This window comes from Diadema antillarum, unplaced genomic scaffold, assembly GCF_040938485.1.
Source record: "Diadema antillarum isolate AM-2024a unplaced genomic scaffold, OU_Dant_1.0 seq00000779_RagTag, whole genome shotgun sequence".
NCBI classification, from domain to species: Eukaryota; Metazoa; Echinodermata; class Echinoidea; order Diadematoida; family Diadematidae; genus Diadema; species Diadema antillarum.
Window position 1 is genome coordinate 81252 of NW_027271667.1, and position 27474 is coordinate 108725.

Sequence of the window (27474 nt, forward strand, 5' to 3'; positions counted from 1 at the left end):
GACAGACTGTATTATGTTAAAGACTCTCTATGGATCATTAGTACATCAGTGCACACACACACAAAAAAAAATCATGAAGATGATGATAGTGATATCATAATTCTAACAGCATGTAGTAGTAGTACTAGTATCAGTAGTAGCAGTAGTACACTTTGCAGTAGTAGTGATAGCAGCAGTAGAAATAGCAGTTAAGTAGTAGTAGTAGTAGTAGTAGTAGTAGTAGTAGTAGTAGTAGTAGTAGTAGTAACAATAATAAGAATAATGATAATAACAACACAATTTTACTTATTATCTTAATCATCACCACAACAAATATACAAATCTATTGATAATGCCTTGGATAACTTACTTTAACAGCCAGCTGGGTCCTCCCACACTCTGAGGCCTTCTTAGCAATCTCTGAGTAGGCAATACCAGGCGTGTCTCCAAGTTTGTTCTTGATGCTCTCTGCTATGGCTTCGTCTGGTATGTGCTTCTGTTCAACCTGGACATGGGTTTGTGTCAACAAACAAAACACTGCTTTCGATATACCACAGCATGTACTGGTAACAACCACTTTTCACTTCTGTAGCCACAGCATCAATAAAGGCAGGAAACTTTGAACATGAAACAGTAATCTGAAAGACTCTGAAGTGATAATTTCTCCTAAAACCAAGACAAAAAGATAATCGATCATTGATATTGTAGCCATTACAGAATCTTCACGGGATGAATGATAAAGCTTTACATGATCAAAACGAAAAAAAAAAGAAAAAAAAAACACAGTCAGACTTCAATTTCTCAACAAATCATTTCTCACAAGGCAAGTGCCATAATGTGTCTCACCCAAGAAATTGTAAGCGAATGTGATATAACAGATAAAAAGAGATACAACAGATAAAAGGAGATATAAAAGGGTAAAAATTTATGGCAAAAAAGAAATGTGCCATAAAAACTTAACATTGGGCCCTTAAAAGTTTGTTGACCCCTGCTTGTGACCTTTGACCTCGTGGTGACCATCCACTCCCCAAGGGACATCTACCATCCAAGTTTGGTCACAAACGGACCTATGGATCAAAAGTTATGACCCATAATAGAAACGCGCAATAAAAACTTAACATTGGGCTCTAAAAGTTCGTTGAGCCATGCTTGTGACCATTGACCTTGTGGTGACCATCCACTCCCCAAGGGACATCTACCATCCAAGTTAAGTCACAAACAGACCTATGGATCAAAAGTTATGACCCATAAAAGAAATGCGCCATAAAAACTTAATGGGATCGTATAGTTTTGGTTGAGAACATATTTCAGGTTTCAAACAATTTTGGGTGAGATAATGAGAAACCTCTGTAATAGGAAATATGAAAGAGCACGTAATTCTATGAGCATTTCAATGTCTATTTGATGAAAATTGGTTATGAAATGGCTGAGATATACAAAAAAAGAGCAATTCAATAAAGTGTGGGACCCACACTTTATTACGATCACTTCGTTTTAATTTGTTTTTGGATGTTTCAGTCATTCCAAACCCGATTTTCATCAAATAAACTTTGAATTCCTCTTAAAGTGGAATGCTCTGTACTTTATCATAACTGTTTTCTTGGTATCTCGCAAAAAGTTAAATGCCCATTTCTCATCTCCACCAATACTGTACTATCCCTTTAACATTGGGCTCTAAAAGTTTGTTGACCCCTGCTTGTGCCCTTTGACCTTGTGGTGATCATCCACTCCCCAAGGGACATCTACCATCCAAGTTTGGTCACAAACGGACCTATGGATCAAAAGTTATGACCCATAATAGAAATGCGCCATAAAAACTTAACATTGGGCCCTAAAGATCATTGACCCCTGCCTGTGAGCTTAGCCCTTAAGGTGACCTTCATACACGCTAAAATGTGAAACTTTGTATGACCCCTCTTCCCTCGAAGTTTGATTGCAATTGAAGCCCAGAGTAACGAGTTATTGAAGTTTTTGCAGCATTACAGACAGACGACGGATGGACGGACGGACGGACGGACGACGGATGGACAGACGCCTAAGGTGATCTCTTAGTCTCCCCTCACCTCCGGTGGGCTTGACAACAAATGAATCAGACTCAGAACGTCATGAATTTGAAGAAATTAGTTCTGTTATGGAGTAAACTATATGTGGTCCTGTCATAGCAAAATGGGAGTAGGGCCTTGATACAGAAGTCTTACATCATGTTTTGTGTCTGAACTAAATCCTTTAATCTCTCTGTGTACACAGAGTCCAACAATGTGTATGAATTGAGATGGCAATTATTACTTTAAAAGAAAAATGAATTGTTGTCACAGTTGGCTGATATACAATGTGTTAGCTTGGTAGGACAGTATGTGTGGTTCCATAACATTTGCTCATGCGACAATTGCTCCCATGTAATATCTACACACGATTAAAGTCAAACATAAATTTTATCCACAAATACAACCCTAACCCTCAGCATAATCCTCACATCAAACTAAAACTAAAACCCTATCACAACCCAAACCCTGAGTCCTTGGAGAAAATAAGACAGGAGTAATTGTCGCAGCAGCAAATATTGTGTCACCGGTATATGTACCTTGTAGCAAGCCCAGTGACCCAGAATGCGACTCTCCCCATCAGCCTCGGGTAGCTTCAGGTATTGGCTGATTTGTTGTGCAAGAGCCCACTGTCTCCTAAGAATTAGTCTGGTAAGAAAGAAATATATAAGAGACTTGCCTCTTTCAAATCAAACAACACCTTTGCATTGCAACCAACATCTTGAATGAACAAATATACATAGTAGTAACTGTCCATGTGCTGCATAATTCTTCAAAAGTGATGAAATTCTTCCATCGAGTTTTTTTTTTTTTTAATTGCAACTGATTGACAAATTGCCCTACATCCATGTAAAATGTCAATGTTTAAAAATTGTTAAAAACTTGCCGTGCATGGTTACTACTAAAACACTGATCAATTCAGTGCTTATTTGCATCGATGTAGGGCAATTTGTCAATCAGTTGCAATTACAAACAACTTGCTGGAAGAATCTTATGAACTTAAGCAATATTCTGTTTCAGCACAAAAACCGACACTAAGTGAGGTTCCTGCTCATGTGCAAAGATAATCACACTAAAACTGATTTATAAGTGTCAGCTAATAAGCTTCCTACATCATGCCAAAGCTGCTAATGTGTTTGAAAATAAGTTTTAGACTGATCAGCAAAAGTGGAATGGAATAATCATCCCCATGGTTCTTTAAACAAACACAGCCTGAAATATTCATTTCAACATGGTATAAATGAACACCTAAAAATCATTAGTTCCTGTTACAGATAACACACAGGCAATGAAGGAGAACACACACACACACAAATATAATACCAAATAAAGTGACATATCTGTGTTGCTACAGAACTAAAGAAAACTTGAAAACTTCAGACTTTGCAGAACTATAGGAAACAGAATAATATATTGTAAGTTATTTATCTTACAAATGACCTTTGCCAAAGGCCAAGTTAGATTGGCACCTAAAGAATTGTATCTTACACATGAATCCAATATACTCTGCATGATAGGCATAATATATGTCCAATACATTTTATAACATAAGTCCAACACCCTGTCTGTAATATCCTTTCATGAAATTACCTGTCAATCAAAACTTGCAGTGTCAACCTTTTCAGTCTGTGGAAAGTACAGTTAGGAAATCATAACTTCAGCTTAACAGATGTAAACAAAAAAAAAAAGGAAAGAAAAAGAAGAGAGGGGGATTGTGGATGACAAAATGCCCATGTCTCATGGTAAAAGTATTTCACACAACTCCACACACACAACTTGGAAGGTGCTCTGAGAAGATATATGGTTTTAAACCTATGTAATGGACATTATTTGACATGTCTTGTACATTTATCAATAGAATGCCACAGCATCTATGTACATCACATGTAATGAAAAGGCAATTTAGTGAATTTAATCACAAATTCAGAATAAACGTAACAATAATAACATCTTATTTACCCAGGGTAGCCTCTTCAGTGTTGCCACTGCTCTACCAGATGGCCCTGCCACTATTATTACCCTAGCGTTGCCAGGTACCCACTTATACACCTGGTTCGAGAGGGACATGGTGGGTAAAATCATGTTGTCCGAGGACGTAAGCACTGGGCGGGATTTGAACTCAGGCCTCCCGATCAAGAGTCGGGAGTAGTATCCACTATGCCACAGCACCCCCACAGCTGGCTGCAATTTATCTCAAGTATTTTGTGTGGCGGCAAAATCCCTATAATTCAGACAACACTAAAGCTTATCTTGTAAACATACTTTAAAAAGAAGCATTGTGATAACTATAAGCTGGAATTCCCAGTCTTCTGGAAGAGCAGTATTACAAAAGAGAATAACAGTCTGTATGTAGTGCCATTATCGCTGTGTTGTGACTGTAGCACAGCCTTTGTGACAAGGATACTGTTCGTAGGTGAGAGGAATCCCAACCTGGTAATCCCTGACTGCATTCAACACTCTCAGCAGCTTACACATGTTAACAAACTTGTCTGCATTGACACTGGCACTGAAGCACTTGCCAAAGGATGCAGCCTATAAGGGGAGCCAAGGAAAAGGTTTAAATTTGTGATGTGACATCAGACAATACTGTCAACAGACATGTAGACATGTGTTATACTTCAATACACATTGGCAACCACATGATGAGAGAAAATACATCCATGGTGTGATGTAAAATGTATCATGTCTTGGGTAAAAAAAATACAGAATATCAGCTGGTCAATAGATCACGCCATCTTCTATACCATGAATAAGCTCTTTTCGAAAATATAGGTCTACAGTTCAATTCGATATTTGACGTTTCAGAAATTCATGAATACAAATTTTTCTTTTAATATATCAACCCCATCACACTTTAGTGGGCATTATGGTCATTGAGATATATATTTTCTCTTCTACATATGATATCAATAAAGCGGGGTTATCTGCAAAGCACTTTCTTCATGGTAACTGAAAGCTACTACTTCTGCTCGTAATTTTGTAGGACCTGTATATTTCTCAAAGCAGTTTCTCGTATCAAAAATTTCCTCTCTGTAATATAGTTAACACCTTGTATGTGTACAGTAAGTTATTTAACTTGATGAAGGCTATACAGGAAAATCTGCTCATCTTCAGTGGGTTAAGATGTCCGTTAGATGCTAAGAACTCTAATGAGAGTAGTGTCACCTTGAGTAGAAGCCGTTGTGTGCTGGGTTCATACTCTGAACCTGCTGCTTCAATACACTGTTCAACAGCAAGGTTCAGTTGGTCTTTGATCATACGGATGTACTCATCTGCCTTCTGGCTCTCTTTCTGTATGAGAGAAATTAACACACCCAGTAAAGTTTTACTTTAGAAAATTTTACAGCTGAAATTGACACAAAATAATCGCTGACAAAGATATAAAACAAATGAACTAATCTGCAATTTTAGCTCATGTGCTACTAGCAGTAGAAATATTGAAAACAAACAGACTTACAAGTTTTTGCATCGCTCATGATTCTTTCAAGGATACTTGACCTCATCTCATGAATTTAATTCTATTAAAGGTGACATGGTTCCATCTCAAAACTGTCATTTAGCTTTGTCATTCTCTTTAACAAGTGCATTATAAACCTCTTGTTGCATGAGTGACATATCATATCTATGTAAAACATCTAAGAATCACATCACTTGGTACATATCCCACTTTGAACACAAGAATTCATCTTTAAAAAAAAAAAGTTTTGTACTCGTCATTTCATTGTCTCGAAATGTGAAATGCAACCTTCCCTTCCTTGTGACTTGAAATAAAGTGTCTGTTCGTCTGTCAACACACAAAAAGGACTCTAATTCCAAACCTGCAAAGCTGCATTTTCACGATATATACTGAACAACCATAATAACGTTACATCACAAGAAGTTTTTTTTTTTCTTTCAAATAAAATCACTAGTAGTTGCAGGGCTATCTATGATTCTTACATTGTTCCATGAGGACTGTTTTACTAGTCAAGTATTCAAAGTATGTAGCATGAATCTGTGTCACATCTTACAGCACTCAACAAAGCTGTGACAAAGGGTATAGCATTAAATAGCACTGGAGAGACATGTGACATTATGGCCAGAATTCATACAGTCAGACAATTTGAATTTAGTCTATGGATTATACAAAGTTTGACTGCATAAACATGGTAAAATAATCATATACACCAACAGACATCCAATGATGAACATGCATATACAGGCTTGTACACTGTACATACACAAAGGTAAGGTATTCCTTTTATCACGTAAATTAGTCCATGTACAAAATTGAACATATAAATGTGATTTGTATTTTTGTGAATTTGGGCCAATGTGGTTGGCATGGCTCTTACCTGGAATTCTCTGGAGGCTTCATACAGCATTGCACCAGGAGCCATCGACCCAATCTTGAAGATCTCCTCAACTACACCTACCAAAGAAATGTAATACAATCCCTTAGCAACAGAGAATACAAAAAAAAACAAACACAAATCTGATAATAGACTATCACTAAACAGACACACGGTGTCAATGGATTACATGATTACAACAAATGTTATAGACATCATGAGTTATTCCTAGGCTGTGGTAACAGATAAATCTTGTTTATTTCATACCCTAGATGGCCAAATCTTTCTACTTCTGGGACCCTTAATACTTCAGACTTTATAATGAACAAAACTGGGAGATAAAGTTCCTTTATGAACAGTTTTTAACAGAAGTAACTTTGCCTCTAACCTTCACAAAAGATACTTTGCAAGATGTGTTTTTGACTCACATGACCTGCTCCACACTTAAATGTGTCTTGTATAATAATCACAAAATGAACATGGTGTTTATATATCAAAGTAGCTTTTGTACATGTAACACTGATACATTGTCTTCTTGAGTCTGAGATGAAATTTTATTTCAGATTCATATTATTTTGTTAAAATGATATAATGAATCTGGGCCACATTCATTTCAGACAGAAAGCACATTAAAGCAATTGTTAGTGTATTAACTCTTTGTTTACTATATCAACAGCTGCATACACACTGGCAAAAGATCATGAACTTTGATTGCCAGTGTGACAACAAACTTCCCACAGAACTTCTCATGGAACTTCTTGCAAAACTTCCAAATCAAACAAGGGATATTTCCCCCACTACAACCATACTTCCTAATCTTATGCCAGTGTGAGCATAAGAATCTGAAACTTCACAAAGTTTGTCATGTGAGCAGTTCTCCACCTGTTTTTGGCCTGTACCTCCAAAGTAAGTGGTCACTGTGATGAACAGGAGTGTATTATGATGTCACAATCACCAGCTGTCAAATGGCACTCTTTCTTCTTTCTTGCACACATGCACCACTATTGACCCAAACTGCTCAATCCAAAGATCAAGAAGTTTGCCTGCCAGTACAGTACAAAAGGCCAAAGATCGCAAAGACTTCACAATTTTACACTTCATAGTCTATTGCCAGTGTGACTGCAGCTATCAATGAGTAGAAGACAATGACGTTTGATTGTCATCCTCTACCTACCTGGAACTCTTTGTAGTAGTTCATGTGTGTGAGTTTGTAAGATGTGAAGACTGTCACTTTCTGGGACCAACACAGCATCTGTGTCCATGTTGTATCTGGTCAGTCTGGGTTAAGGTTTCTACAGGCTGATTTTCAAAGGCTAGTCGGTCAAAACTGTTCTCAATTCCTTTCTTCATTTAACTCAGACATGACCTGTTTTGTTACCTGATTTTCCACTGTACAAAAAAAAAAAAAAGCAAATTGCACCAAAAAAAAAAAAATCCTTCAACATATCAGTAAAGTGATTTGTTCAAGATGCAATTGCAGAACTTTCAAAAAGTCTCGATTTCTCACTAAACAAGCTGTGCACAGAAATACACAGCATATTGTAAGTAAGGTACAATTAATTGCATCAACCTTAAACTGAAATGAATGTGTACACAGTTTCATTTTATGGTTTTTCAAATCCGACAGGGAAAGGAAATGCCTTTAAGCATCATGTACCAATGCAGACCCCTTTCCCCATATTAATTTTGTCTTGTAATATGTCATCAATGTGATATATTCTATTGGTAGAGTGTAGGGTTGCACGTACATGACAGACAACTGATGGATGCATACAATAATTAGTACAAATACTAATTTAACACGAAAGCCACTGAGGAAAAGGATACTTAATCCAGTCTTTTTTTGGTCCAATGACAAGAAGGAGATTCTCCCAGTAGCCAACCACAGCACCAATCCCACACCAGACTAACTGCCTTGGTCTCATCTGGCTACTGGTGTCAAACTCACAGTATGTTTTCTATACACAGAAATATGAAAATACATCAGCATCAGCATCATTATCAAAATCAAACAGTCTTCACCTTCATCATTATTACAGTTTTGATCTTCAATTTATCCTCTAGTATCTGGTAGAAAACCCTTCATGTGATATATGTACATGTATTTTCAAGTATGTTGGAATGTTGGCAAATTCGACACTCCATGTTAAACTATTTGGAAAATGACATCACTTTTTTATGATACTTCCCACATAGTACACAAGGTGAGAAATGATGTTGCAGCTAGGGGTGTGATGAGAATTCAACTTCCCCAAAATATGAGTATTAACTGGCCATGTGAGAACTTTACTGCATGCAATGGGCAACTCTAGCAGTGTAAGAGCTACTATGATATTCAATTTCTGTTCACTGCCTCTGTGGCAAGTAATTGGAGGTCAGATACCAATAGAGTGCAAACTTTCGATAGGAAAGAATAAAAGGCAAAGCATTATTCTTTTTCACCCCCTTCTTTTCTTTAAAAATTTTCGATCCAAAATGGAATAAATACTCTTTCTAATTTCGAGTTTCCTGTTAAAGCTACAGGCCTCAGTGCTTCCAATAACCATTCACTTCAGGGTGGCGCCCCTCAGTAAATAACATTATTTTGGAGTCACTTCTGGCCATGGATTTAACTACAAACACTACAAACACCATTTCTTGAATACCTTGAAATCTAACACTCTTGGGTTTTCAAATATGTCTGCAAAACTCAACTTTACCCTCAACACATTTTCTTTTCTTATGCAAGTGTCACAGAAAAGATTACTTGATATAATTTTATCATAATTCTTAGGAATGAAGTGAGGTATCCTCCCTCATCAGAGCCATAAGTCCTGCTAATAAGATAAAAAGAAGAAAATGGAAAGACAGCACCACGGGCTTCTTTCCTCAATCCACATTAGGGCAATTCCACGGTAACTGACGTTACACGTAAGGATTTTCATGAAATTGTTTACCTTGTAGTTTTGTGAATGAAAGCACCTTGGGCTTGCAATTAGCATTGATGAATAAGTTCATGAGAATGAAGAAATACAGTAGGTGGAAAGTTTTTCTCTCAAACTGCATTTCTTATCACATAGCAAGTGAAAATGTGTCGGTAACTGACGTTACAGAAAAAGGACATAGAAAATTATGGTGTAGATGTAAATGGAAATATCTCATGTCCCTGACTTTTAGCCTTTATGTGTTTGATATGGCAATACACCTAGGTTCTTAGGAACAGGTGTGCAAAATAATGTGCACTTTAGTTGTCTCCTTTTACCACCATGCCAATTTCAGTGAAGGCATGACGGTAACTGACGTTACGCTTACATTTGCCATAGGGTTTACACATGCAAAATCATGATTGGGAATAGCTATGTGATATTTCATAATTCTGACCATTCAGAATGATTTGGTTGATATGGAGTCATACCTTGGTTCATCAGTCATAAATACACAATGAAATGAAACAGTAGTCCATTTTCTTTGTGTTCTATGAAAACTTAAAGGTAAACATGTCAGTAACTGACGTTACGTAACTGACGTTACACATACTTTGCCGTGGGGTTTACAGAGAACTAATTTATTTAACAGGTTATCACACTGCTGCAATGTACCAGTGACAATCCCAGGCAACTACAGCAACAAATTAAAACAAAATCTAAAGACACAAATAATATTGGGTAGGCACTTAGGGGGCACCCCCCCCCCCCCCATGCCATAGCACAGTTGGGCAAAAATAATGTAAATGCACAAGAGGATATTTCTTGACATTTGTCTGAAGATTTTATTTTTTCTTCAACATTTATGATTACACAGAGCCATTAATAGATTAAGCAGTTCCAAGTATAAATATATTGACATGACTAAGGGCTTTTTTGTTTGTTTGTTTGTTTGTTTTTTAATGAACAGGAAAGTTTTTATCTACATAGAGTGCTCCACCCATAATACCTTGTAGTACTACACAAAACATGGATATTTTTGTGCTTGAAAAAAATATCAAAATATCTTCCAGGTCATGGGGAAAAAACATGTATCAACTCATAAATATGCATAAATATGTATGAAATCTATTGTGATGTATTTCTCCTTCTTTTCTTTATTTAACCCCTGATGATCTCCATCATCAATTGATTTAAATGAAAAGTGTCGCACTTTTAATATTTCTCTGTGAAGAAGAAAAATAAATGCTTTTTTGGTCAAAAGAGCATTATTGTTTTATTCCTAGCTTGAAGTAATTTAACTGTTTTTCTTTTCCTTTTCACTGATATATCACGGCTTGCAAATACATTCGAGATACCAAGAAATCGGACTTTGCAACGAAAGAATACTAAATTCAATACGATAAAAAACTCTTCCTGTTCATAATTATCATGTGTTGTATTACAAAATGTCCCTGCATGAATAGAATAAAGTAATCAACAAATACACACTGTATGAACAATTTTTTTTTAAACCCTATAGAATCCTCTCTCACTTTGAGCAACATCAGTTTTAAGTTTCAAACAATAATGAGTACATGCCTTACGTACCATAATACAAGATGAGCCATGTTAACTACACCACACATTTAAGTGCAAGAGAAGAAATATCTGTTTGTGCATTTGCCTTGAGGTGTAGAAACTTGACTAAGCTTCCTGAAAAAAAAAATGCCAGCAAAAGCAAACATTGGTGAAGATTGTTAAACTGTTGGTATACAGCTGTGCAGAAGTTTGTTTGTTTGTTTGTTTTTTTTTATGGAAAATGTGGTTAACATGTAATCATGTCATTGATTAGGCCTACAAACTTTGGTAGCTTTATCATCCCGTAGGACTGGGAATGTACTAATTTGAGTGCATATAATGTATGTGGCAAACTAAACTTCCAGATGATTTAACCTTAAACTTGTGCTGAATCAAAAATCGAAAGCTCAAGCCCCCCCCCCCCAAAAAAAAAAGATAATCATGGTAAATGAATGAATAAATGAATTTAGAAATAAAATAAAATTAAAAAAAAAATATCCATGGACATACCATGGTAATGACATCATTTCCTATGAAAGGGATTGCTGCTCTTTGTTGTAAGTTGACTTCCCAGATGTATTGAAATGGCCAAAAGTCAAAAAATTTGCCTCAGTTATAATTACTGTCATGGTAACTGACGTTACATACTCGTGTATGACGTTTCGGTAACTGATGTTACACATCTTGTAGTGTTCATTTTGACTCTCCAGTATGCCAAGTATCCTTATTTCTGGTATTAAAATAAAGGCATATGGGCATACATTAGAAATCCCAAGTTACATCATACAGCTCACTTCCTTTGATGAATAAACTTAAAAATTCCTTGTTTTTGGTAACTGACGTTACATCCATCATTATCAAAGTAATTAACAGTTTTTATCAAATTCTTTAAAGCTACCAGCTTTTTTTCTATCGTGTGGTGAAAGACTTCTCTGGTTACTGCATACATATGAAAGATTGCTGTTTAGAGTACTAATAAAGTGGATATACAGAGAGTAAGTTATGCGACAATACACTCTTTTCACCATTGAGTTATAGGCATATTTTGGCAGCCATTTTGAACATCAAAATGGCCACTTTTATTGAAAAACATAATGATTCTTAAAACTTCAACTCAAGTACTGTTTGAAAATGTATGGTGTTTTAAACAAATATCATTTTGAATTTTTGGCACCTGTGTCCTAGTTACCGTGGAATTGCCCATTATAGTTTGAAGTTTCTCTACATCAATTGATGTCAAACCATTTGTGTAGATCAATGCATCACTTTGTTGCATGTGATTTCTTTCAAGTTAAATCTCTTACCAATAGTTCGCGTTATTCTGGCATTTATAGTGATACCACTTTATATCTTATAATTCAGCCCAAAATGAAATCTGGCAATATCATAGTACTTAATGTGAAAGAAATATTGATTTTTCTCAAATTGCAGTGGATCTTATAACCAAACTAGGCCTCCTTGAATATACAAACTTAATCACATCCTCAAGAAATCTCAAAACATGATCATTAGAATGTCTTTCTTACCATGCCCCAAACAATAAATGTGAAAATTGCCTAAGTAGACACTGAAATTTTAATCTGGCTTGAAATCATCTCACCTGTAAATCTGAGGAGCCAATCCAGAGAAGTCCTGTGTCACTAAACAGTGTCAGAAGACGGTTGTCAAATGACACTGCCATCTCAATGAATGCATTCACTTCTTTGGTCTTTGTTTCCAAAATCTGTTCAAATGACAATTGATGACGAGAGATGACAAGCCACGGAATGACTAGAGTAAACTATGACATCTCCTCTTTTGGTAAAGTAAAATATGTTTACTAAAGTGATGGTATTAACCGAAGGCAAAAGTAGGAGCCTCTGTTTAATAATGTTTTTGAAATTGTGTGACTCACAAAGCAAGACTTGTATTGTCAGACATCAGACACAAATCAATGATTATTTCATAATTTGAATATCCAATACATCATGTCTAGGACAAGTATTTTGCACATAACTTTATGGATTTAGCGCAAATACTCTTACAATGCTATCAATTACCACAGCAATAGCCAAAACTTCTAAAGGCTGATTGGCTATTTCAATGTATAACATCAACAATAACAATTATTGCCATGGTTTGGGGGCGAGTACATTGTCATTTTCAAGGGGGAGCAGAGGGGTGGTTATTTTGCTACATTTTGTGAAAGAGATTTACAAAGGTAAAGATTTATAATAGGAAAGGTAACAGTGATAAAACACGAACCTGTTGTTGTATGTCACTACGGTCAAGTTTGAATAGACGTTTGTCCCTAGCCAATAGGATGTGATTCTGCCGATCTCCTCCAATCACACACCAGCTACTGGGCGGAGCATCCAATCCTGAGTGTTTACAAGTTTATATTCATGCAAAAAAAATAATTTAGTCCACATTGCCATGATATTCATGATTAGGCAATACTCAAATGCATTAATATGACTGATGGCACAAGTTGTCATACATTCAGAATCAGGCTTTGGGTTGATTCAACAAACTTTACTAACAATCTGCTACCAAGAATAAAAATCACCTGGGCTACTCGTGGTTTGATTGATAACTCTTGATATGATATATTATACCAAAATCTCAACTTGCTTTATGTTTTATCACATTGCTAAAAAAATGACGAAAAAAAGAAAATGCAGACACTGGAGGAAATATATATTTAAAAAAAAAAAAAAAAAAAAAAAAAAAAAAAAAACTTGTCCCCTGCAGAATAACCTCATACAATGTATAATTGAATGAAAAGTTCCTGGGGAAATAAAGAAAACTAGAAATGTCGCTACAGCGACTGGTTATACCCCCGCCAAACAACATTTCATAAGCTTTGGTCAAAACAACATTTCATAAGCTTTGGTCAAAAAACTGAGGAAGTAGTTAAATCCGCAAGATCTTTCCTTGATCTTCTGCCATTAATATGCCGTTACCATGGCAACGTACTTTCGGGTACTGTCGAAAAATGCGTCTTGCACATCTACAACCAAAGGCACACATCTGTACCAAGTTTCATGGAAATTGGGCAAAAACTGAGGAAGTAGTTTGCAACACAAAATTTTCCATCATTTTGGCTCATAATATGTGAGCTGTTACCATGGCAACATACTTTTTGTCACTGTCAAGAAATGTGTCATGCTGACCTATATCCTAAGACAAACATTCAATATGAATTCCATGAGAATTGGAAGAACACTGATGAAGCAGTTTTGCCATGAAGCATTTTGCCCTATATTTTACCAATAACATGCCGTTACCATGGCAATGCACTTTTTGCCACTGTGGAAATATGTGTCTTGCACATTAACATATTCAGATGAACATCTGTACCTAATTATATAAAAATTGATCAAAAACTGTGGGAGGAGTTCGCGACGCAAGATTTGTACTCATTTTTGCCCATAATATGCCGTTACCATGGCAAAGTACTTTTGGGTACTGTCAAAAAATACGTCTTGCACATCTACAACCCAAGGCACACATCTGTGCCAAGTTTTATGGGAATCGGTTGAAAACTGAGGAAGTAGTTCGCGACGCAAGATTTGCAACGGACCGACCGCCCGACCGCCCGACCGCCCGACCGTCTGCTGATTCCTATATACCCCCTTCAAACTTCGTTTGGCGGGGGTATAATGAAAAGAGGGGATAGATAAAGGTTATATTTGTTGAGCTTAGCTGTAAATTCTCTTTCCTATTTAATGAAATGTCCTTTAAGCTAAGAAAAAAATAAAACCAATTTATCAAATCTTCCAAATCTTACTTTAAAATGACATGGTAATGGGAATCAGAGATGTCAACTAGTAACAAAACTACATGATACATATTGTACATGTTTTTCAGACCTCTAAATTAGAATCAACAGTTACATGGCTGCAAACATACAGCAGCATGTACTGTTTGTTAATTAACCCCCCCCCCCAAAAAAAAAAAACAACAACAACAACAACAACAACAACAACAACAACAACAACAATCAAACAAATGGCAGATTACTGAGGTGATTTATTTGTCCAAGGGAAATGAACTCAGAATTCATACAGAGAGATTTGCTTCAGTCCAGAAGGGCCAAAGTCCAATGTTGGTTAGAGAAGACTTACCAGGTACTTCCATCATCTTTCTACTAGTCGGGTTGTGTACATCATTTACCATGTAGATCCGGTAGGTTCCAGTTAGAACAGCAACACCAGTACCACCATAGGAAGGGTTGTGGAATACCTTGGCTTCTATCACTTTGGACTCTCTTGCTTCCTGCAAAGTTTGTTTTACTCAGACTTAAGCATTGTTCTAATAAATATCAGTTTTGATTCTGCTCTTGGATATCTGTACTCTGAAAGACCATGAGTAGAATGCTATATCAAAAAGAAAAACAAAAGAGTTAAATGCATTATTACCGTCCAACAACTTTTAATCATTTACCAAATTTTTGATACATCATTCGTCTTCTTCAGGTTTTCAGATAATGACATTACAGCAACACGATGATGCTATTTTTGCAACTGATTGACAAATGCCCTACATCAACGTAAATTCTTGGCATTCTTGTAGTGCATACTGGAACCAACACATGGACTGAAATCCTTACCACGCAACTTCAGCCTTTGGTCCTGTGGTTGTTTGCTATTGCATTCATTGCTTACTCAGTCATCATATCAAACAAATCAATTAAAACAAGTTGAAATCAACCTTTCTTTCCAATAAACAATAATTATGGGGTACATGTATGATTGATAGTACCCTTTAAACCAATTGAAGACTAGTCCTGATTATTCTTAGGTTGGGGTAAATGGGAAAGTCATGTTATAAGAAAAACAGTCCATCTTTAACAGGTCAACAGAGGCTGGAAACGCTATTTACACTTACCTGGCCCATGTTAAAGTTTCGCTGGTACTTGCCAAAGATGTCATACACCAAGACAGTCCCATCTTCTTGAATACACAGCAGATCCTCCGCTGTGGACCAGCCAATGTGAATCACATGACCACTGTCCCACTGATCATGGAAATACAAGCAGAAAATTATGTCATATCTGACTGCACAGACATGCAACCGCCTCTTTTCTTCTTTATTTGAACTGTATTTTGCTTAATAGTATGGTTACAAGTAGCCGACTATGTCAGAATGCAAAAAGAAGCATGGGGTGTAATGACTTGTCACATTGGCAAGCTCATAATGTTATTTACTGTGGATTACATTATTTTTTCCTTAAAAAAAAAACTTCCAAGTTAATGAAGGTTTCCCTTCTTATATCCTTGGCTAGAGACTTGTAAAGGGTAAAAAACTTTCAATAACTTACATTGATTCTTGAGATTTCCCTTCCAGCGGCAGAGAAAATAAAGATGATCAGATGAGATGTTCCTCTCACTTGTGTCACTTTCCTGCTATCTCTCATCAGAGCTGATGGCAGAAAATAAATTACATTTTTTTTTTTTCAGTTTTTACTGTCTGGTATGTTTATTTCACAAGTGTGTGTCAAAAATTACTGTGCATAGTAATGCTTGTATTTATACAAATTAAATATTAATCAATTTAAGATGAGTCCCGAATATACTCAGGCAGGTGTCTATTGAAAATATGTGTTGTAGCGAAATCAGCCTACAGGTCCTCGATCAGTTAAAAAAGGAGCAAGTGGTACTGAAAGGGCTACATACTATGAATAATGCAGATTTGTATTTCTTAACATGTATGAAAGAGGACAGATGTAAAATCTTGCCCATAACACAGATATTTCCATTTCACTTAAGACTGTTATGACCATAATGAAACAAAACAAGCAGACACCGAGTCTAAATTGCGAGTCGAAAATATATGTTTATCACAGGGCTATGAACAAATTTCAAATTAAATATGTACAGCTCCACTGCAAAAATAGCATAAATCCAGAATATTGCAGATCATCATAAAAGTTGAACCTTGAAATCGACATAGCACAGCAAGTCTATGCTGCCTGTTGATTTTTTCCTCATTTCTCACGATAGTAATGAGATAAAATAAAGAACTAGAAATGTCGCTACGGCGACTGGTATGCCTCCGCCATAATGCATGCTTCTCCTAATACAAATGTAGGTCTAAAATACAATGTCTTGACAATGTGTGATGACAGTTTCACATAATTGGCAAAATATCAAAATGACAGGTTTGTCACAAATGTGCTGAATGTTCACTTTCCTTGAACTAGGCTTAATTGGATGAATTACTAAATTGTCAGAGTGCAAGTATTTGGGGATTTCAGGATTTTTACCTGACCTCTGACCCTTTAATAAGTTAATGCACTGAGTAATTTACAAGGTACGGAGAAATGTTCAGTATAGTAAAATATTTGTATTAAACCTAGCCTTTGACCCTAAAGTTCAAAAGAGAATACTGTTGGCTAGAACATGCATGATTATGAAATTACTGTAAGTTTCATTATGATAACTTGAGTTATTTTCAAGATATGGAAGAAGGGAAATTTAGCCCTTTCACTTGACCTTTGCCTTTTGGCAAGCAGCCTCCCATAGAATATCTATTGGGTAATACATGTACACTGTATATATCAAGTTTCAAGAAAAATCCTGCAGGCATTGCATAAATAATGAAGGAAGAAGTGACATTTTGAGGAGTGGACCTTGACCTTTGACCCATGACACCCCCCCCCCAATTCCCTAGATAATCACTGCCAGTCAGTACATGCACATAAATATACTAAGTTCCATGAAGAACCATTTGCGAAATATGGAGAAAAGCGTTTGGTAGTACAGTACTCTCCGCGTAATCGGGTATCGCTTAAACGGGTACTCCGTTTAATTGGGTAGTAATGTCAAAATCAATTCTAATGCACATTAAAATTACCTGATGATCGGGTTGCCTCTCCGCATAAATGGGTAAACAGTTTCTTCTAATCTAATTTCTACCCACATTTCATAGCAGATATAACACTTTAAGAAATCATGAATGTCAAATTTTCCACTGCTAATCGCATTCTCTGCTTGATTTGCAAAGAAGACCGTACACATGTACCAGTACCGTCTTTCCACACGTAAACTAACATAGCTGGCACTCACAACTGCATAGACAGACAAGAGTTGAACACACTTGCGCTCCTCTCTTGCTCCGCAACAACCATGGAGCTACAAGGTAGCTCCATGGTTGTGAATGTTGTTGCATGGAGCTACAAGGTAGCTCCATGCAACAACATTCACAATATGAGATGTTTGCAAAGAAAATCAGGCCATGCACTGCTCCATTATTTTGCTTTTCTTCAGTCACTTCTCGAAAAGTAACTCAATGTTCTACGTGACTAGTGCACGCAAAGAGACGTGTTCGTTTCGGAAAATGCCTGCGTGTTAGCGAGGAGTCTATATCTATAGTCAAATGACAAAGTTTTCTAAAGACATTGATTTGTCCATAAAAAGAGTGTAAATTATTGCTCGTGACTGAGCAAGTGTAAGGTATGTATAATGTGCTGTGCAAGCACGCGTTTTAAGCATACAGTGTAGGCGTTTGGTGCAGTGTACAATGCATGTACAGGTATATACACACTGTGTATGTCAATTGTGAATGAGACGTGTTCTACTGTTAATCGGGTACTCCGCTTAATCGGGTAAGAAACGCTCTGCTAGTGCCTACCCGATTATGCGGAGAGTACTGTACAATATACACTAAGTTTCAAGAAAATACCTTCAGGCATTGATATGGGGGAAATAGTTACATTTTGAGCATTTGTCCTTGACCTATTGACCTTTGATCTTAAGCATGTGCACCCAAAAGTTGAAAGGCACAACTTCACCCACTCATATACGTGCCAAGTTTCATTACGATACCTCGAACGTTTTTTTTGCTACCCTAGCTGTCCACAAAATTGATCACAGACTGAAGGACAGGACGGACGGACGGACGGACGGACGGACAACCCGAAAACATAATGCCTCTGGCACCACTTCATGGTGGAGGTATAAAATGAGAGTGTGTCAATGTTTTCATACACCGGCTGTGAAAAAGAGATGAAAGAGGTTTGCAGGAAAGGTCAACATAGCTCATTGATACCTTTTTTCTTTCTTTTTTTGGTATATTACAATAATTGAAATAATAATAATTGTTTATAATAATACATTGGAAATTATAAGGTGGCAATTCCATCTAATAAAGCACTTGAATACATGCTTCATCAAAATTAAAAAGTAAATGATTCTGTAAAATGTTGAGAAAAATAACAGTCCAATGACATATCTTATATCGTCACTGGGGCGATAAGACCTCGTATCTACAAAATGTTAAATGTTCAGGAGAGCCAAAAAACATTACGGCCAAAGCACTATAGCGAATGGGATAGCCTTTCCCTTGGCATACCGTACCATGGTGGCTTCATTTTTGGAGTAAGACAGTTGGGATTTGGACAGGTCATCACTTAACCCATTATCTGACTATCAATCCAAAAAAAGTCATTTTCACCAAAATTGCAGATACTTACAAGGTCTTCTCACCCCAGCGACGATATATTGGTTGAGTTTCAATCCAAGAATAGCATATGGTTTTTGTTTGGTTTTTGGTTTTTTTTTTTTTAATACAATTAATGCATTACGAAGGCCATATTAGCCAGTCCAAAACTGGGCATCTTAATTTAATCATAGGTTCTAGTTACAGAAGCTAGGAAGCATGCCAACCAAGAACCTTACCTATCGGACCACCAAAAGGAGCAACGGCTACTTTGAACTTCCTCAGATCAGCAACCTCCTGCCACATCCGATCCATTGTGTACAACTCAACTTTCCTGGAAAATTAAGCAGACATGACTATCCTTTGCATAGCGGGACGTAAACAATGACAATTCAACAGGATGAAATAATACGTGCCCAGTGCACAGTGTCAGTAAGAGGAGTAGTCATCTGAACACTGAAGTAGCTTTAAGTACAATAAAAGAGGAAACAAAAGCTCATCATATGCCAGTAACTTGCAAGCCGATGAAAATGATAAAGCACTAGGAAAGACACTACTGGAATAATACACTGACAATGTGTGTACCGATAAGCCTACAGTCCAACTGTAATTAGTATCAACCTATGTCACTACTCTCTCCGTTTTTATTTCTTTTTTTCTCTTATTTCCCACCCCCATCTTGTCTTTTGTTTAGAACTCATCTCAGCCTTTTAGCTATTAGCTATTTTGCAATACACTGTCACAGCATATAACATCCACTCATCTGCATCTTCAATATTTCTTTTTTGAGGGGTCATTATCGGTGCAGTATTTGTACTATATGTTGTGTATTAGGGCCTAGGCCTAGTAGGTCCAAACAAAGCTGTGCTTTCTCAAGGTCCCACTCCCACGCAAAATCCCATGTAAGTTTAAACATCATCCTATACATATTTCAATTCTTTATGTAATCATACAAAACAATTGCCGTACTTGTCCCCACTGTGTTACATGTGAATGGTTTGTGAAAATAGTTTTAAATTGAAATTGAATTAAAATTGCTTTTCAAAAATAATCTGACATTTATTGGTTAGCAAGTCACTTACACAAATACAAATGTGTGGGACTATGTTCAGGTACGCGAGAAATAACAAATTATGTTCCAACGTACTCGGCCAATATCCCGATCTCTGGAGAAATTCATTGCTTTTTCCTCGCAATTGTCATTGTCTTTTTTCTTCGAATTAAGATTCATATTCTCTCTAGGATCCTTACCGATAGAAAACATCGCCCAGGGGATTCCAGTCTCCCGTGACGTGCGCCATCTTGCTGAAGGTTCTCTAGCCACTGGCCACTGCTAGCTCCGCCCACTTTTGGTCACCAAGCTCACGAAAACCTCCTTACGGCCGGGGGTACACGTATCACACAGAAATGTACAAATAGACTTTCTCCATTTTTATCCCTATTCGGCGCTTCTAATCAATGAATATTTTCATGAGACTGAAAAAGAAATTAATGGACACACAACCGATGCATATTCATGATTCAGAATTTACAACACAAATCTAAGCATTAAGGGTGTCCCTATCTTGTTTTGGGGAGAGGGGCCCGGGAACGGAAAAAAACCCTGGATTTTATGAAAGTAAAAAGATCAAGCTTGAATATTGATTTCTCGGCGCTGACAAGGTTGACTTTTAAGAAGACATTGTGTAAGTTTCCAACTTTCCATTCATTTCTTTCTTTCTTTCTTTCTTTTTGTTTTTATTAGAGGCAAAGTAATTAGTATCAACTACAAGTCTAACTACAGAAGTATTAGCCTACATTAGCGACTAAGACTCACCGATTAAATATCTTTAATATCTGTCACCCCTTTCAATAGCAAGACGATACGCACCCATATTTTCCAACAGGATTTTGAAAACGAGGTCATGAAATCAAGGGAATCATTTCCATTTCTTTATTTCTTGCATGCACAGTCAGACAAAAGGCGTTCTCTCTAGCTAATGTCATCTGTAAAATACTTCATGTGTATGAATTCTATCTCATAATCAGTGGCGGATCCAGAGGGGGGCGCAACCGGCGCACGCCCCCTCCTTTATTTTTCGTAAAAAACAAAAGAAATAAAAAGAAAAACAATGAAATGAACCCCGGAAGTGGCACCAGAAATATTAGTCACGCCCCCCCCCCCCCCCCCCCCTTTACAGAATTCCTGGATCCGCCCCTGCATAATGATGTGTCAAAATAAACGAGAGCCTCTGTAGAAAGGCAACAGTCGAGTAGCACATGGATATAACCACCTCATACTTTAAAAGCGTTGTCCATAATCATTTTAATCAAAGTTGCCATACACACAGTGATGAATGGCTATAGATAGTGAAATGACGGAGCGTAAAACAGCAACAACAACAAAATTGTCGAAATATGGGGAAAGACACAGGTTCGATCGTTATTTGGAAGTTCATCATTCTGAAACACACAAATTCCCTATAATATAAGGAATTTAAAACGAACTTTTGGATATATTATACCCACAAGTTCGTTTGTACGAAAGTGAAAAAAAAAAGTTTGTTGATCAGAACATTTATGTCGTTATTCCTAAAGTTTGTTAATTCCAAAAAATGAAACAAGGTTCGTTATTCAGAAGGTTCGTTGATCCGAAAATGAATGAAATGTGCTTTGACGCACCTTCAGATTTACGAGCCTTGAGAATAACAAGCAATCAGAATAATGAACAGTAATCTTAATTACAAGTGTATTTGTCACTTATACCACGTATTCCGCATAGTCATAGGAGACGTTCATACGTATTATAAAAAATAATAATAATGAATATGTTTGGATGCACATTTGTGTTCATATCGAAGGTTCCGTTTCAATGAGCAATCGTTGCTGGTAAATTAAATACATTCTGTGAAAAAAAGAGAGTGTGGTGATGTAACAAGATTGACGAAGATGGGGATATATTGTCGTGTTTTTCAACAATCTCACGCAATACAGCAGTTAAAAGCTCCTGAGATGAAAAGTTGAGAGATCAAGCTTGACTATTGATTTCCCTGCGCTGAAAATGTTGAGTTGTTATGATTGAAGAGGCCATTGGATGTTCTAAGTTTTTTTGGGGGGTTTTTTTCGCTTCTTGGTGAGGTCTTATTTTACCTTAAGGAAGTCATGTAATGTATTACAAGTTGAACAAGTGCATCAGTCATTTAGATTGATCAATGATATATGCTATTCTTTTCATATGGCAAAAGGAAAATTTAAAAGAAGCAGATTTAAATTCAGCTCCTAAGCTGTCGGACAGGTTTATAAATGCAGATAAGGTGAGGTAATGACTTCAAACTCTCTTATTATTATTATTATTATTATTATTATTATTATTATTATTATTATTATCATCCTCATCATCATTATTATTATTATTATTATTATTATCATCATTAGTAGTAGTAGTAGTAGTAGTAGTAGTAGTAGTAGTAGTAGTATAGTAGTAGTAGTAGTAGTAGTAGTAAATAGTAGTAGTAGTACACTGTAAAAACATCGGTGTTAGAGTTAACACCATGGGTGTTAAATCTAACACCGATCAAACTTCAATAGAGGACCACACCCACAGGTGCAGAAAATGCACTGTGATGGTGTTGAAAAGTGTTCACCTGACACTTCGTGGCGTTAAATTTGACACTGTACCTGGTGTTATTTTGACACTGTACTGGTGTTAATTCAAAAATGACACCACATGGTGTTGATTTGATATTTGTTGGTGTTAATATCAATGGCTTAACACCCGTCCAGCTTCAATAAGAGACCACACCAGCTGGTGTTATTTTTCACATTTTTTTCAAAAATCTAGTATTTTAATGTAAAATTCTTGTTCGTCTTGTTTGAATTAAAAATGAACAAGAAGTGCAGTTACTAAGAAACTCTTCAAAAAACAGTTTTATATTTGGAAATGACACCCGGAGATGTTAATTTAACACCATAAATGAGCACCGAAAATTTAACACCAGCTCGGTGTTCACTATTTAACACCGGACTTTTTGCAGTGTATAGTAGTATCATCATCATCATCATCATCATCATCATCATCATCCTCATACATAGCCAGGTAAAAATCCATTGTCTTGAGCTGATATAATCCTAAAGAGTGCATTTTACTGTCTTTCAATATATCGATAAATGAATGATGAAAAAGGATGAATGAAAAAAAAAATCTTATTTTAGATTTCCCTAAACATGAAGCCATTGTTAAATATTTTCAATTGTAGAATGAAAAAAAGAAATGACAAAACATTAAATCTCAGAGGCAAAAGATAATTATTTGTTTGTATCAGATCAACCAAAGTACATATCAAAATATTAAAGTTTTGGACGTAGATCATTATGGGAAAGCACTCCTAGAAGCCCGCCTCCTCAGTCCCAGCTGCTGCTGAATCCAGAAATAAATGATGATGTTACGAAATGTAAGCTTGCCAATTTACCATCAGTTGGCAAGACATAATATAATGACATTCGTATTTTTATATTACAATCACTATGTCAGGGTCCAATCCATTGTTGTCTTCAGAGATGGTGGCCAAGCTTGATGTCATGACATGTCTCCCAGTAACGCTACGCTGGCTGATGCTGCGCCGTATTAATGTTATGTTTTGAAATAGAGCGGCATGGGCCAGCGGTACGTCTCTGAGAGAAAGAGATGGGATAAAGGGTGATGCAGATTACAATCTTGATGTGTGTCTGGAGAGCCATGGTATCCCTCGAACTCTTAGTTCGTTCTAATGGTTCGTACGCTTATCCAAGGAGAATAAATCTCGATCCAGCCTCAACGCAATCTGTTCGTTAATTACTTAGTTAGTTAGTTTGTTAGTTTGTTGATTTCATGCAGAAACCAGTTTTTTTTTTTTTCAGTAATATCACAGAAAACATCAAAATAATGATTGCAATGTGTATGATTCCAAGAAAGGAAATTGATGTCTGCAGTAATTTAATAGATGACATTTATACAAGCTGTATTGTATCACCAAATTTACAATGTGTAAATGAATAAATGAAATAAATAAATGATTAATAAAATATGCAGAGGAACACATCAACACAGTTTTTGTTTTGTTTTAGTGATGACATCATGGCTTGGCATGTCCTTTTATTTTCAAATTTGTTTCATTTTCATGGTCATGCGGACAAGGTTTGTTTTCTACATCGCAATGAGGATCCGTGATAAACACGTTCACACAAACATGACATAGAATAAACAAGCAAACACGAAGACACACATACTACACAATGATTGTTGCGTCATTTATATCAGGGAGGTTTATTATCATCAAACTATGTATACATAACCGTTACAAGCGTACTGTGCTAAACAAGATGGATTGATTGATATTTTAACAGATAGATATAGACTGATAGAAAGAGATAGATAGATGAATGCATAGATAGAGAGGTACATAGATATATAGATAGATAGATAGATAGATAGATAGATAGATAGATAGAATTGGATAGATAGGTAGATAGATAAATAGAGATAGATAGACAGATAGATAGAGATAGATAGATAGATAGAAATGGATGAATAGATAGATAGAAATGGATGAATAGATAGATAGATAATTAGATAGATAGATAGATGGATAGATAGATAGAAATGGATAAACAAATAGATAGATAGATAGATAGATAGATGGATGGAAAGATAGAGAGAGTATAGACGGATATCTTGTCATGGGATCAGAGAGAGAGAGAGAGAGATTGCTGATGGCAAAACGACCTCAGGGATGCTCGTACATCATCATGCCCACGAAGAATAACATTCACCTAACCGTTTTACTTAGCCATGATCAGTTTCTACCACTTTATTTCTTATCGATTTGTTGATATGATCACATAAGCACTTAAAATGAAAACGTTTCTTATTTCATTCTTGCAATCTTTTCACACGTACTGTTTAAGATCATATTGAATCAAAATAACATAATAGGCAAAACACAAAACAATGATGATATAACCATGACAATTCTGAAGACTGCATCAATATGATACAATAACTCATGGATGGAGTGAAATTGCAATAGATTATTTCATGGTGACCTGTGGTGGGAAAGTGGTTATAGGAGAAAATCAGTTAGGATCATACAAATAGTGCACTAAATCTGTATCATTCGTAAGATAGCACAAATGTTTCTTACTTCTTTTATTTAGCTTGTGGAGGAGTGTAAGCCTTTAAAAAATGTGATTTAGCAATGATAAAAAAACTACTTTAGGTAAAAAACGAAATGTATGAAATAAACTTTTATGGTTGTTATTAGCTATATCTGCTTTTTAACATTCCAATTTACACACGTTAAAGGGATAAGTTCACGATTTGACGTCGCGATTTAGATTTTAGTCGATGAGGAAAATCAATTTCTCCAGCTTTTCTCATTCCCACTACTAAGAATCGTTGCTCTGGAGTAAAGTCTAGATACAGGTATAGTTCAGCACCCACAATGCGAACGTGGTAGAATAGCGAGCGGTGTATTGTTATCCTCACGCCGATATCGACTGGTGATTTCCTGGGCTTAGATGCAGTATTTGTTGATAACATACGCCGATGTAGTTACATCTACTCCACATCGTCATTTCGAACTGCGGTTGTTAAGAGCTATCGATCGAGCTTTTAGGACCTATGCATATATCATAGCAAAGTTTTCGTTTCAATGGACAAACATTTCCACTTAATTGCATCCACTTTATGAGGAAAGAGAATTCAGTATATGACAAAGGTTGACTGAGTGGTGGTGATGATTCTTTTTTTATTTTTTTACTTAAAAGGTCACAAAATGACGCAGTTAAAAGCTCCGGATGAATAGTTTGAAGGTCAATCTTGGGTATTGATTTCCGTGCGCTGACAAATCTGAGTTATGTTTCTTGAAGAAATCGTTGTTGTTTTAGATTTTTGGTTTTTCCTTTTTCCTATTTTTTTATATAAAAACCAAGTAAAGTGTTAAACAGTACAAGTTTTGTGGATTTTTTTTACAGAGATGTTTTATCAGCGACTTGGATAAACCTCTGAACTACACGACGAAATCTTCAAAAGATTTTAAATCAATATTCTCCTACCTAGACCGTTTGAGAGATTGACATGATAAAGAGCGACTCACTTCAATCTCCCCGTACTGTTATCGGATACACGCAGCCAGATAATAGGCAATGTCCTATTACATTATGATCAACTTTATTCTTACAAAAAAAAAGTCAATTGCAGTGGATAATTGTACAAACCAATCAGTCAATAAAATGGTCATTGATTCAATTGTTAAAGTCATCTGAATATATAGATTTAAGAATGAATGTTGTATTGCATGATGGTATGTTTCAATTAAAGTTCAGGTTTGTTCAGCATTTTTTTCGTGTACTTACGTATTTTACATTGCGAACAGATACACTTGCTATAATTCATTTATTTTTCTATTTGTTTATGTATTCTGTATTCTTTACCCAGGTTTAGTAGCTCCACCAAAGGTTAACACTACTTATCTTGAGGAGCATAAAGCAAAGAAACAATTAATGCAAATACACCAAGTAGAATAGAGCAACACAAAGAAAACAATATAAATGTGTCACGAATGGTCATTGTTACTCTATAAAGTAAACCAATCATCATCAACTAAGCATTATTAGAGCGAATTCATCTATTCTAGGAATTTCAGTATTTTTCTCATACTTTGTAATGCAGTGAAATGTAGGATTACCCTACAAAAGAAACTATCACTGAATAAAGCGCAATGTTCAATTGCTATTATCGCAGAAGTTTCATTTAACGGAGATTTTGCTAGGATCAATAAAGCTCAAGCCCTTTATCCTCACTTTCATTGAATATTATCTATAACTACATTGCATCATCAATAACTCTTGTGTCCAAGAGTATCACTTACTAGTTGGTTGAGGTTTAATGTAAATATATAAAAACCATGACTTTTGTGCTTACAGCTGACAAATCAAGCAAGAAATGCACATGTGCCACCAATTCAGCGTGCCTATGAACACTGAATGAAAACGTGCGCGTATTTAGCGTATGTACTGTATGTGTGTGTGGTGGGGGTGTGCATAGAAGCTCGTATTGTTTTATGCTAATGGGTAATTTAAACTTCTGCTGGCAACACATTAGTTTTTAAGCAAAAAATGAATCTCATACTTAAAACACACACACACACACACACACACACACACACACACACACACACACACACAAATAACGTTTTGCTGAATTTAAACCATGGCGGT

The 27474-nt window shown here is 36.2% G+C and overlaps 1 protein-coding gene across 1 annotated transcript in view; it reads right to left on the reverse strand.

Annotated features, from left to right (window-relative positions):
- LOC139739025 (vacuolar protein sorting-associated protein 16 homolog) overlaps positions 1-20550 on the reverse strand; it is a 34770-nt gene extending 14220 nt beyond the window's left edge. Inside the window, exons 1-15 of the mRNA XM_071649640.1 lie at positions 20491-20550; positions 19479-19573; positions 16121-16221; positions 15688-15816; positions 14925-15075; positions 13060-13175; positions 12416-12538; positions 8180-8310; positions 7527-7621; positions 6356-6432; positions 5187-5312; positions 4426-4553; positions 3612-3647; positions 2561-2669; positions 350-484 (exon numbers count right to left, since the gene is read on the reverse strand). Coding sequence (XP_071505741.1) covers positions 350-484; positions 2561-2669; positions 3612-3647; positions 4426-4553; positions 5187-5312; positions 6356-6432; positions 7527-7621; positions 8180-8310; positions 12416-12538; positions 13060-13175; positions 14925-15075; positions 15688-15816; positions 16121-16221; positions 19479-19573; positions 20491-20540 — 1602 coding nt within the window. The 5' untranslated portion in view covers positions 20541-20550. The remainder of the gene's footprint in view (positions 1-349; positions 485-2560; positions 2670-3611; positions 3648-4425; positions 4554-5186; positions 5313-6355; positions 6433-7526; positions 7622-8179; positions 8311-12415; positions 12539-13059; positions 13176-14924; positions 15076-15687; positions 15817-16120; positions 16222-19478; positions 19574-20490) is intronic.
- Positions 20551-27474: the final 6924 nt, after the last annotated feature.